The following is an 11,999-nucleotide window of genomic DNA, read 5'->3' on the forward strand; positions in this document are numbered from 1 at the left end:
GCCATCATGGCAACGGAGCAACGCTATAAACAATTGATTAAGAAACAACGAGGATTAGTTCCACTGTGATAATATATTTCTTAAATAAAAAACATAAATAACAAAAAAAAATCAATCAAATAAGTATGAATAAAAAATATTTATAAAAGAACATTTCCACTTATACTTGATTTAAAAAAACTTAACTTTTTCCACTTATACTAGATAAAAAAACTTAAAAACTAACGTTTTATATAAATCCTCTAAAATGGGATTGCAGTAAAATCGGATTTCAAGTTTTTTTTATGGAATGCATAAATGAAAAACACTTTTTTTCATACTAAATAAGATGTTAAATATCAAGATTTCATTGAAAACCAATATTACCGTAATTTGTACAACCAATTAACATTTATACACTAAGACCTGTTTTATTAGTCAAATATATTATAACAGGACAATCCTACCTAAACTAATAATGACTAGATGCCTATTGGTGAATCCCACAACAACTGTAAAATCTATGGAATATGACAATAATTAATATTTTTAGTTTGAAATATGGCATTTATACGGTCCAACTGAGGCGGTTTTCAGATTATTTATTAGTAATTAGAAATAATTTCGCGTTTTATTTTGACATGTAATAAACATATGAACACTTTATATTTCTTATGAATTATCAATATTGGATAAAAAGCAAGCAAGTGCCAGAAGTCAGAAAAAAATGAAAAAAATTCTTCAATGTAAACTAAAAACTATTATAAGAAATCTGACACTTGCTTGTAAATTGTCATATTGTACATGGGTGGGTAGTAATATTAAAATTTATCTTAATGTAAAACAACCACTTTCCTTAATACCACGTTATTTTTAAATGGAAAAGTGTTACTGTGTGTTTCGTACTAAAGCATTTCTGTACGACAGATTTACGCAAACATAAAGATAACGTTAGTTTTTTTGCGAGTTTTGTTTCAGGGAACAAAACTCGCATAAAAACATTTGTTGGTTCTACATCGCTCTTGCTGCTTCATGAGTGATATTAAAATAACTGTTCGTAGAAAACCTTCGATGGCTAAAATATAATGTAAATGATTCTTATACAGGTCAAAAGGTGCGTCAACTTCGCGTTAAGATGTCTAGTCTGTGTCGGTACGCGTAGGTACGTGTCACACAAAGTGTACGAATTTGTCCTCACTTTTAAAAACAACTGTTTAAGGTTTGCCTAGATCAGGAGTTTTGTATAATAATATCTTTGCTAATGACCTAAGAGAAGAGTGCCAACTGACGATGATCGTTAACTTATAAGTGAATGGTTTACATTAAGAAAACTGTGCCCTTGGAACGGGCGTAATACGGCGCCAAAGGTCGCAAAGCTCATATTAGGTACTTATGAATACTTTATCAATCAATACTCTAGTTTGACACCATGGTACTGCAGGTAAACCCAACTGTATAGAATGCCGCATTCCGAATAGGATTTGTTGTGTTTGAATCTAATCATGCACTTTGAATATTTTGGCCATTGTCTCGCTTATTGTTCGGCGTATCGCAATACAGAATATTTAAAATCAAACCAAACCAAATCAAACCGCTATATTGCAACTTCAGATTGGACTAGGTATGTACTTGTTTTGCGTGCACTATATACTGCTAGTCGTATTTAAGAGTTGACAATAGCGAGAATCAGAGTAGCACGTTGTAACTTTAAAACTTCGGTAGGTACTACTTTTTCTGGGAGGTCCTAATTCCGCCTTACAGGATAAGCCATACGCACAAGACGGAAACGTTTAAGTGCGGAAACCAGCCCAGAGTGAAGAAGAAGCCATACGATAAATCGAGTTATTATGAGTTTATTATCATTGAAGTCGCGATGTTAGGCAATCAAAAGTCAAAACACAACAAACCCTTAGTTCAATATGCAGCCCCAAATATGGTCCTTAAATTCACAATAACCGCTACTCTAAAATTTGTGCGTATCGACCTAACATTACAATATAAATCTCAATAGGTTTCACATTACTAACATCACACACACAAATAAGTTATCATAATATAAATATATTTCTTTTCAATTTATTCTTATTGCTGTCTCTGTCACAAAGATTGTAAAGAACACGCTTTATTTTATATTACTCAAATTGTACTTCAGGTCTGAATAAAATAAATAATAGATAATAAGTTTTTGGTTCCTTAAAATGAGACTCATTTTTTTACGTTTCAGATCTTTACAAAAATACTAATTGCTGGTCGCATAAAAACTATTTTGTAAGAAGTTTACTGACAAAAGCAAAAACGGATTTATTTTCGCATAGGATTTCGCATTTTGTATCCGCTTGTGATCCGTCATAATAGGCAATGCAAACAAATAAGAGATTTTTTTAATGCAATGGTAGATTTAGAAACAAAATATTAACGAATATCTTATTGAACGCAGAGCAAAGTACTCGTAGGTTCAACATGAATTTAAGTTTTTATCTAATAATAATAATTTCACCTTTAAATCTCATCAAGTAATGGAAAATCGAAAGTCTAAATATTTGTAAACTGTCGTTACCCTACTTCAGGGTTGCCAAATTACCTCCGCTCTTTAGGAAAATTGCTAAAATTTAATTGTTCCTAATTAAGAGATTTCAGAACAAATATCCGTAGTGGTGTGTACCCTATTGTAAAATAATGTTAGAGCAAGATAGCTAAATGCATTTAAGCACTTACTAGAACGTGACGAATGATTATTTTATCACCGTGGCCAGTATTTTTGCTTTTCAAAATGTATTTTGTACGTGAGATTGTGACAAACAACGTAAAGTGGGGTTATGTTGACCCAAGTGTTTTAAAGAAATATTTGATTTGTTTTGAAAATTAAATACAATTTTGACCATCAGTAAGCGTAAAATTTTACCAATTCTGAATAAATAATTTGAGTTTGAGTTTGAGTTGAATGGTGGGTTGCTGTATACTAGGCTACAATAGCCGAAGCGAAGGTAAAATAGAAGGAATAACATTTCACAAGTACCTCTGCTTGAGCGAGAGGGTTTATGGAAACCACGCTAGTTGTTTATCTGTAGGTAAATATCTGTGTATTAGATATTAGCTAATAATATATCAAAATATGACTAAGTTTCATATTGAAGATTTTCAATGAAATGTTTTTTGGTGAGGTTTTTATGAGCTTTCATAAGTAGGTATGGCAACCCTGTCTATTCCATGTTCCAAAATTACATCAATCTAAGTCCAATTTTAATGTAAAAATGTCTCTTCTACTCTACAGGGGTCGGGAAACAACATTTATTAGCTACTTTGCTACTAAAATAAATGTATTTGCGATAAGTTAAGTGATCTAGCAAAGTACAAGAACTTGCGACATTTTGATAGACGCATTAAAGCTTGAACTTTTGAGGCAATTGCACTGCATGGTTTTTACAAGACCAAAAAAGGAGTGTAATGTTTTTCGGATTCATGTATGTGAGATTCTTTATTCCACTATAACTTGTAAATGCCAGAATAGATGTGGATGTATCGTTAGCAATTAGAATCCTTACATCGTCCTCAGTGACACTGGTTTTTTTTTTTTCAATATGGCGGCTGTATGGAGCTATTTTCTAATGTGTTTTTTTTTTTTACTTTTTAGTTCGTTTTTTCGCTGAGCAGTCGTGTTTTTTAATGTAATGTTTAATTAAGACTTATTGCAGGATAAATCTTACAGAATACGTAGTGAATACGTAATACATTGAGTGTAGAAGCATTCACAAGCAGCTTGTACTGTAAAAACATACAATTTTTACCGTGTAAACGGTTCTATACTTAGTGTATGCGCCACTACGCAATACGCATTCGGTAAGATTTATTCTACATAAAAACATGCGGTGTTAATAGAGTGTGAATGGGGTCTTTCTAAGATTCTTTAGAAATCTGGAACACACTAGGATAGGACTAAAACGTATGTCCAATTCATTTTATTACATGTTAATTACCTATACATTGTTTTACTTTTATCGACTGTATGTAACTTATTCATTCTTACCCAAGGTCGCAATTGCGTAGACCACTTAACTCTCACAAACTCGCACTTTGTAAATTTACAATCTAATTAGAAATTCTATGACACATAAAACGGCAAAATCTAATTTTTAGATATATTATTGCTTTCTTGGGTTCCATTGCGGAAGACATCCATTACTAGAGGCCAGTTTCAAATAGGCAACCATTGGATTTCGAATGTTAGACAATGTTCAACGCATTTTTATACTACTAGTAATATTGTGGACATGACTATATACTTAGAAATTTTAATCGACGAATGAACCTCCCAACCGAGGGCAAATTATATTATGCTGCTGAACGTTTTATTCTTATTTGTACATTTACATTATTGTAATATTGTGGTCCTTTTCCGTGAAGAATTTTAGGAAAACGATAACACCACTTTTAGTTTAATTGCCGATTTTGTTAAGTTACTTTATGTATCTTCTATGTACAAAAGAATCAAAGTTCAGTTCGGAATTTGATGTTACTACAGTTTTTATCATGAATCCTAAATTTTATTTTAAGTACCAAACATTTTATACATATAAATGTCTGTATTATTTATGTAACTTGAATATAACTAAGCAATTAGGCCTATATATTAAGCCAAGTTACCAAAATTCTGCTCATGAAAAGTTTTAGAACTGTCACAGTAGTTAACACCAAACAAATTTAATTCTAAACAAATATAGAATACCGATTATAACTAAGGCTTTTTAAGAATAAATAAAACTATAAAAATTAGATTTAACCGTGTATTATTTGAGTTTCATATTATTGGGTTGAAACTACTGCAACACTCTGTAGCCTATGTTGTTTTATATCTATATATTATGGCTTTTATCAGGAACCGTATTTAAATACAATAGAGGTAGAATACAATTGTTTTCAGTACCCTTTGTAAAGGATTCCACATCCGAAAACTTTGATGATTTACGTGAGCTATGATAAGGTAATGTAAAAATGCACCTCAAAAGGATCACGATTTTGAAGTCATCTCGACATCGAATTTTGTCTTCGAATTTGATAAAAGCTCATATTAGGGGAACAAGAATGCTTTTTAATAGATTGTTATTATTATATCATTTGCGAAGACAATAATAATTATTATGGAATAATATTTTAATTTATTAATAAATTAGTTAACGTACATTAGTTACATGGCTAAAATTGGTACATAATACAATAACTTATAATAATAAGCATCAATATGAGGTAGAGGAAGTTGAGATTCTGATCATAATTCACATTTCAGTTTATAGAACAATCTTTTCTCAAAAGCTTAGTAAAAACATTTAAAAAAAGTTTTGCAGGAAATGAAATACATACTATGTAGTGGCGCATACATAGTGTATACAACTATTCACAATTTGTTTGTACATATTAGTAAAAAATCTACAGTTTTAATCATGTGAACAGTTCTATTTGGTAAGATTTGGACCTCTTTCACACAACGTTAACACTGCACGTTTTTTGCAGGATAAATCTTAAGTGGGGCATACATCGAGTATAGGACTGTTTACACGTTGATTGTACTGCAAAAAACGTACACAGTTTTAACCATGAATTCACTCGTGTGCCACTACATGTTTGGTAAAATATTTTATCGTATTTAAAAATGAGGTACATGTTGCGATGTTAATTTCGTGTGAATAGGGTCTCAGGTGTATCAACCCGATGATTAAGACCATAAAGAACTTTTTGTTCGTAAAAACAAAATCATTTTTATTTTTGCGCATAAAGAAATTGGTATGCAAAAAAATGGCTTAATGCCTTTAGAAATGTTCAACTAAAATGTGTATTAAGACCAGACGTTTAAACGAAAAAAGGCTTTAAAGTGATAGGCATAGAGACCTGTGTTCAGGGCGTGTGACGGCGCCGGCGGCGGAAGACGAGAGCGAAGATGCTGCGGAGTCGTCTCCAGCGACGACGGCCACCTCCCCCGGACGCAGCACTGCCCAGTATTGACGACTGGAAAAAGAGTAACCTTTGAATTTTTTGGCGGAACAAAACTAACAAATTACAATATGACTAAAGGCCTATTTTTCAATCGCCAAATATTTTAGCGTTTAAACTATCATGAGTTATTCCCATAATGGACGTAAGCCCGACTTTAGTGCTAACGTAACGTACAGTACGCGGCAGAAAGTATCGACCTTTAGAAGGAGATAGCAGATTTGTAAAGCATTGTCGCTGTTATTGAGACTGACAAAACGTCATTAAGGTATGAGTGACAGAGACAATGCTCCACAAAGCCGAAATGTCATTCTAAAGGCCGAAGTACATTACTTTCTGCCGCGTACTGTAAGCTTTTTAACGCTAAGACAACGTCATCATTCGTGGGACAGGAACTGTCGGGATCTTTGTTATCCATCTCACTCTATACAGTGTGTTGAGTTAGCTGCATCACCTGTCTCTGTCGCTCAAGGCGTCGTATCTCGCGCACAAGCCCATGGAAAGCGTCATCCACGAAGTGCCGTAGGGCCGCCGACGTCTCGAAGAACGGACACCCCAGTTGCGTCGCCAACGCCTTGCCCTCCTCGGTTGTTACCTTTTAAAATTTAAAAATAAAAACTTTGAGAGCTTTGATAGCCTAGCAGTTAATAGTGGTAAATTAAAACTACCCGACGATTCGAAAGCGCTTGTAAAAAGTCTACTTGAATAAAAACATATTCTATTCTATTCTGTTCTATAATATATCCGACTCCTATTTAGGAGGTCGGATGTTCAGTCCCCGGTTCACATCAAACTTTTTGGAGTTATGTGCATTTTAAGCAATTAAATGTCACTTAATTTAACGGTGAAAGAAAACTTCGTGAGGAAATTGCATGCCTGAGAGTTCTCAATAATGTTTTCAAACCTGTGTGAAGTCTGCTGATCTGAATTTGACCAGCGTAACAGACTATGGCCTAAACCGTTTTCATTCCGAGAGGAGACCTGTGCTCAGTAGTCGGCTGGCGATGGGTTCATCATGAAGAATCGGCATGATACTTACTTGTCTAAACCTCGGCGCCAGGTCCAGCTTGTTCCCCACGAGCACGAGCGGCAGGCGCTCGCTGGGCCGCGCCTGCGCGAGGAGGCGCTTGTACTCAGCGGCCGCGCGGAAAGAGCGGCGGTCCGTCACCGAGTAGCACAGCATAAAGCCCTCGCCGCAACGCATGTACTGCTCCCGCATAGCTGTGAACTCCACCTGTTGACAAAACATGCACTTACATCCTAGCATCAGTTTCAGCCTTAAGGTAGAGCGAAAGGAGCAGTCGCTCCAGATACAGACACAAGAAGTGTCCAAATGTGAAATAAATAATTCTACAGCCAGTTCACAGTGTAGGTTCTACTGAAGAGAAGCAGGCAAGACATGCAGTAATTACATTTTAGGGCAAAGTAAGGTTTGTTTACATAGTTAGTAATTTGATAGTTAGCAATGTATACAATCCCTTAACTTTCCATATATTCTAAGCTGATACGATCTCATTCGTGTGGATTTTGGTGCCTAAAAATCCAGTGGGAACTCCTCAATTATCCGGCATACCATACAAAAATTAACATCAATCTGTTGCTTCGCTGTGACGTGATTAAAGGACAAACAAACACACTTTCGCATTTATAATATGAGTAATGATAATTACCTGTCCAGCTGTGTCCAAGATGTCTAGTAGTGCAGGCTCCCCATCAATCACTGCCTGTTGCTGGTATGAGTCCTCTGAAAAAATAAATACAATACATTCCCAAATATCTTTTAGGTATGTTATAAAAAACATTAAATGCATTGAATGCCTTAGCTGAAATAACAATATTTATTATCAGTACAATCAGCTTATTGTATCAAACTCAAATCATTGATTTTTGAGATTGTTACTTGCATTTGCAATACAATGATTTACTAATACTAATAATCACTTATACTTATTAGAACTATCAAAGCTGTTTAGCAACTCATTCCTAGGCTTTCTTATTATTTAAATAATCCTTTACATTGTAATAAGGTTTTTCAATAAGTTTCCGCTTAATGAAAACTTTGAACTTGTTGGGAGACATCTCCATGTCTATGTAAGTCTTCTGGGAGCTAGTTAAAAAATCAGTATGAAAAGACTTAACTGAAAAAGTGCATTATATTCAAGCTTTTATGTTTCGAGATAAAATATTTCTCAAGGTGGGTCTACGCTAGGCAAACCGAGCACAAGCCGAGCATGAGCCGAACACAATTCGTCCAGTGTGGACTGACTTACAAGCCTCGAACGAGGGCACTGGGAGCATTTCGTTCGTGCACGGCTGCGTTCCGCCTGTTGTCGGTTTTTTGACGAACACAAAGGGATTTGCTTTGCACTCGCAGTGATCGAGGACAGTGATCGTTGTAGGTTCGTTGTACATCCACACTTGACGCCGCGAACGACGGAGCCGAGAACGGCTCCGCTTGTGCTCGGTTCGTCTAGCGCAGACCCACCTTCAGAGAAAGTTTCTGCACGCATAAGTCATCTGTGCCAAGCTGGAGTATGTTATTTAAGTGAATTTTCAAATGAGAATAGAAGTTTCCATATGGCTGGTATTTGTTGTAAATATTTTTACAAGCCATATATAAGTACGGAATACAACTGTAGGAATAGGTAGTATAAGCTTTCGAATATGCGCTTTAAAGGATTTGAGGTATACCTATTGTGGGGTCATGGTAGTCCAAGAAGCTGTGGCTAACGAACTGGAGTGTGACCGCGGACTTGCCGACGCCGCCGTCGCCCAGCACAACGATTTTGTAGACACGGAGGCCGCGCGACGTGCCCGCAGCCTCCGCCATGCCGCTGCATGCCTCCAGCGGGGGCCCAGACGAGCCGCGCCCGCGGTCACTCGACACACTCGCTTTTTGCACCCGCCATCCGCACAGACCGCCCCCCAACACTACCACCGTGCCCGTTTAGTTGGTAAACAAATCAAACGACATGCCATTTAACACACATTTTAGTGAATTTTAAAGAAAAAAATAGGTTCTCGCCAATAATATAAAAATCGCCAGCTGATTGAAGCATTTGAAGGCTAATATTGTCTATCCTTTTTTTTCTCTCTTCTTCTGGCTTTAGAAGGCTTTAGCCAGCTGGTACCAACTACCAAGATATAAGATATACACATGTATTTATTCCAATTTATTCTGAGCCAAGCTTGTTCGTTTGCTTCTTTTTGTGCGCATGTGTGTGATTCGTGCATGTGCCACTTTTGTATGCGGTTAGGTTCTATCATAGATTATCTACTATATACTGGTTCTATGGTTCTATTCGTGGTACTATTATCTATACCCGATGCAAGTCAAGTGCAAATTCCCCAGACCCAAGCCCTGAAGACCACCTCAGACTAAGAATCAAGCCCCAGACTAATATACCCATTGATTTTAGAAGCCAGAATACCTTTGCAGAATACATTTACACAATGACATTCTAATTAGAATGTCATTGCATTTACATTACTTTACTTACTCCAAGACTCACAAGTGCTTGTTAAAACATAATGATTATATTCTCTTTGGTGCTTGTGTGGTTTGTGCAAAATAAACAAAGTCGATCCTGCGTTTTTATTCAAAGTATAATACGAAATAACAAACAAATCTGTACAAAATAGTATATTATTATGGCCCACATACAACTCGTCGATGAATTAGTGCGAGAGTATCTGCTTTACAGAGGTTTTACCACCACAGTAAAAGCATTCGATAATGACCTGAAATCGGATAAGGACAAAGGATTTAGAGTAGACAAAATCGTGGAACAAATCGTGCATTATATAAATGTATCCGACCTAAACGGACTCAAAGAATATTGGTCACATCTTGATAGTCTAGTATTTTCTAAATTAGAAATTCATGTACAACCTGGTATGTACCCATTGTGACTTACTAGCAATTATAGCTAGGTATCCACAATAATTATGAATTCTATTACAAATTTGAAAGTCTGTCTATCTGTTTGTTTAGTTTGTTACTAAATAATAGTGAAAAGTTGACAAGGGTGAAAATTGTCTGATGGAAATTCTATGCAGTTAGTTTATAAAATGGTGTCATTATTTTTCAGCAGTACGCAAGATAGAATACAGTCTGTACAAACTGTATCTTGTAACGGCAGCACAGAGCGCTGGTGGTGTTAGGAATGAAAAGGTAGCAGAGTTCCTTTCAAAGATGCTCCCGGAACTGCAGGGACAAAGTGAATGGAGAGACTGGTTTAGTGAGTAGGAGCATTTTTAACCTTGGGCTTTGCCCTAGAATTGTAATCTGTCATCCTTAGTAAAGATAGTCAATCATATTGACTGAAAAGTCCATGCGGTTTGATGGTTGAACCCTACCCATTGCAATAATGTCATATCTAATCCCAGCACTAGAATCAAGTTTCAAGCATAGTTAGGAAAAGGGAATATTAGGTTCAACATGGCTAATGTGCCTAATTCTGTTGTATCATATTATGCTCCTTGCAGAAAAGGGTAGCGCAAGATTTAGACCTGCCAATTCAGTTTTAAAATTGTGTACAACATAATAATTAGCCACAATAAACTAATAGTGCTATCATTTTGTGCAGTGAGCATTGTGAAAGAGAGTAGTATAGTAGAGATATAGACCTATCATTTTAGTTTAGTTTAGAGATAGAGTATAAGAATTAGCCACATTATACTTTAAATAAAAGTAAAGATATCTCACCAACACTGCCTTTTATGAGAGTCGAAAATAAATGAAAAGACTGACTAATTGATCAATTCCTTTACAGTGTTACCCTATGTACAAAAGCCTGATGAAAATCCATCATTCAATCTGTACTTCACACGTGCCTGGCAGGACAGTGTACTGGTGTCACTCCACAATCTCTTAGCAACCGTGTTCCAATGTATGCCACAACCTACCCTCACCAGTTATGAGAGTGATGCAGCTTTAGTTAAACGACTGCAGGATGAAATAACTACACTTAAGGGCAAAGTAAGCAAATTTTCCTGTGCTAAAAATGTATTTTCTCAACAAGGTACAACATCGTGGGTAACATGCACATCAAGGGATGATTTATGATGATGTTTTGAATCTGTGCCTCGTCCGCATCTCGTACATGGCACGGCCCGCGCCCACCACGTGATGGCATAAATTATCCCTTATACAGATTGTGTTGTTCTCAAAAATTGGGTTGACTTAAAAAAAAAAATTTTTTTCAGCCACAGCTAACCACAGAGAAGACATCACCAATTTGTCACCAATCACGTCTAGCTCAGTACTCTGAAAGGCTCAGTGGGCCCCTACCATTGGTTGACGATTTTTCTGCAATACCTTCAGAACAGTTTGAAGGAGGTGTAAGAGAGGCCCGTGGACTGAGGGGTTTATTGAGACAAATGGGTGGTAGCCCTGTCATGGGCAGAAAAACGGGAAGATCTCAAAGTCAAAACTAATTGATAATTAAAATGTTAAATTATATACTTGTTAAATTATACTCTTGTAGATTCGCATCGAATCAATGCGTGTCGCATATTTTATTATTGTAAAAAACACTTGCCGAAATATTTCATCTGAAGCATGATAAGAAACGGTTAGTACTGTAGGTAATAATAGTGTAAAATCTTAGTTTTATTGATTTTATTATGTATTATACAAAAATAAGCTTTGATAGTCTTTTATTTATGACCTAAGCATTTCTGTTGTTATTTTCATTTCAGACTCCATGACCCATCGTAATTTCGCACTAACAGAAAATAGAAAGGGGATTACCCAGTTATACAACGTTGGGCTAATCGCGGATAAGCAAAGAACGCGTTCTCACGCGCCATTTTAACCCAATTTTAACTTTGTGTCAAATGTCATGTCAAAAGTACGATTTTAGTCGGTACTTTTTTTAAAGAACCCACCCTTAGATGAATGTATACTATCTCTATGAACCTTGACATGACAGTTAACAACATAGAGTTAAAATGACGCGTGAGGAGTCAAGGCTATCTTGGCGCGTGGCGAAAATCGTGTTCCGTGTTCTCCTTTGTTGTTGCTTGAATATTCT

The 11,999-nt window shown here is 36.0% G+C and overlaps 2 protein-coding genes across 3 annotated transcripts; one reads left to right on the forward strand and one right to left on the reverse strand.

Annotated features, from left to right (window-relative positions):
* Positions 1-75: 75 nt before the first annotated feature.
* On the reverse strand, positions 76-9,163 carry Ric (Ras-related protein interacting with calmodulin). Its single transcript, XM_034979186.2, has 5 exons — positions 8,653-9,163; positions 7,632-7,705; positions 7,001-7,195; positions 6,416-6,556; positions 76-5,976 (listed from the first exon to the last, which is right to left on the reverse strand). The coding sequence occupies exons 1-5, from the start codon at positions 8,789-8,791 to the stop codon at positions 5,866-5,868; spliced, it is 660 nt and encodes a 219-aa protein (XP_034835077.1). The 5' UTR covers positions 8,792-9,163; the 3' UTR covers positions 76-5,865.
* Positions 9,164-9,493: 330 nt separating this feature from the next.
* On the forward strand, positions 9,494-11,613 carry LOC117991592 (WD repeat-containing protein 91). 2 transcript variants are annotated; one of them, XM_069505366.1, is made up of 4 exons: positions 9,494-9,856; positions 10,053-10,202; positions 10,737-10,942; positions 11,170-11,613. In XM_069505366.1, exons 1-4 carry the CDS (start codon positions 9,613-9,615, stop codon positions 11,398-11,400), a joined length of 831 nt encoding a protein of 276 aa, XP_069361467.1. In that variant the 5' UTR covers positions 9,494-9,612; the 3' UTR covers positions 11,401-11,613. The 2 variants fall into 2 exon arrangements, with proteins under 2 accessions (XP_069361467.1, XP_069361469.1); XM_069505368.1 differs by having other exon boundaries at positions 10,056-10,202.
* Positions 11,614-11,999: the final 386 nt, after the last annotated feature.

This window comes from Maniola hyperantus, chromosome 20, assembly GCF_902806685.2.
Source record: "Maniola hyperantus chromosome 20, iAphHyp1.2, whole genome shotgun sequence".
In the NCBI taxonomy this organism is placed as follows: Eukaryota; Metazoa; Arthropoda; class Insecta; order Lepidoptera; family Nymphalidae; genus Maniola; species Maniola hyperantus.

Excerpts from the sequence above, each read along its gene's own strand:
- Ric (XM_034979186.2), bottom strand. The coding sequence starts at position 8,791 with ATGGCGGAGGCTGCGGGCACGTCGCGCGGCCTCCGTGTCTACAAAATC. Across the intron at positions 7,196-7,631 it reads TCTTGGACACAGCTGGACAG|GTGGAGTTCACAGCTATGCG; the intron begins GTAATTATCATT and ends TTTTGTCAACAG. Across the intron at positions 6,557-7,000 it reads TGGCGCCGAGGTTTAGACAA|GTAACAACCGAGGAGGGCAA; the intron begins GTAAGTATCATG and ends AAATTTTAAAAG.
- LOC117991592 (XM_069505366.1), top strand. The coding sequence starts at position 9,613 with ATGGCCCACATACAACTCGTCGATGAATTAGTGCGAGAGTATCTGCTT. Across the intron at positions 10,203-10,736 it reads TGAATGGAGAGACTGGTTTA|TGTTACCCTATGTACAAAAG; the intron begins GTGAGTAGGAGC and ends ATTCCTTTACAG. Across the intron at positions 10,943-11,169 it reads TAACTACACTTAAGGGCAAA|CCACAGCTAACCACAGAGAA; the intron begins GTAAGCAAATTT and ends AATTTTTTTCAG.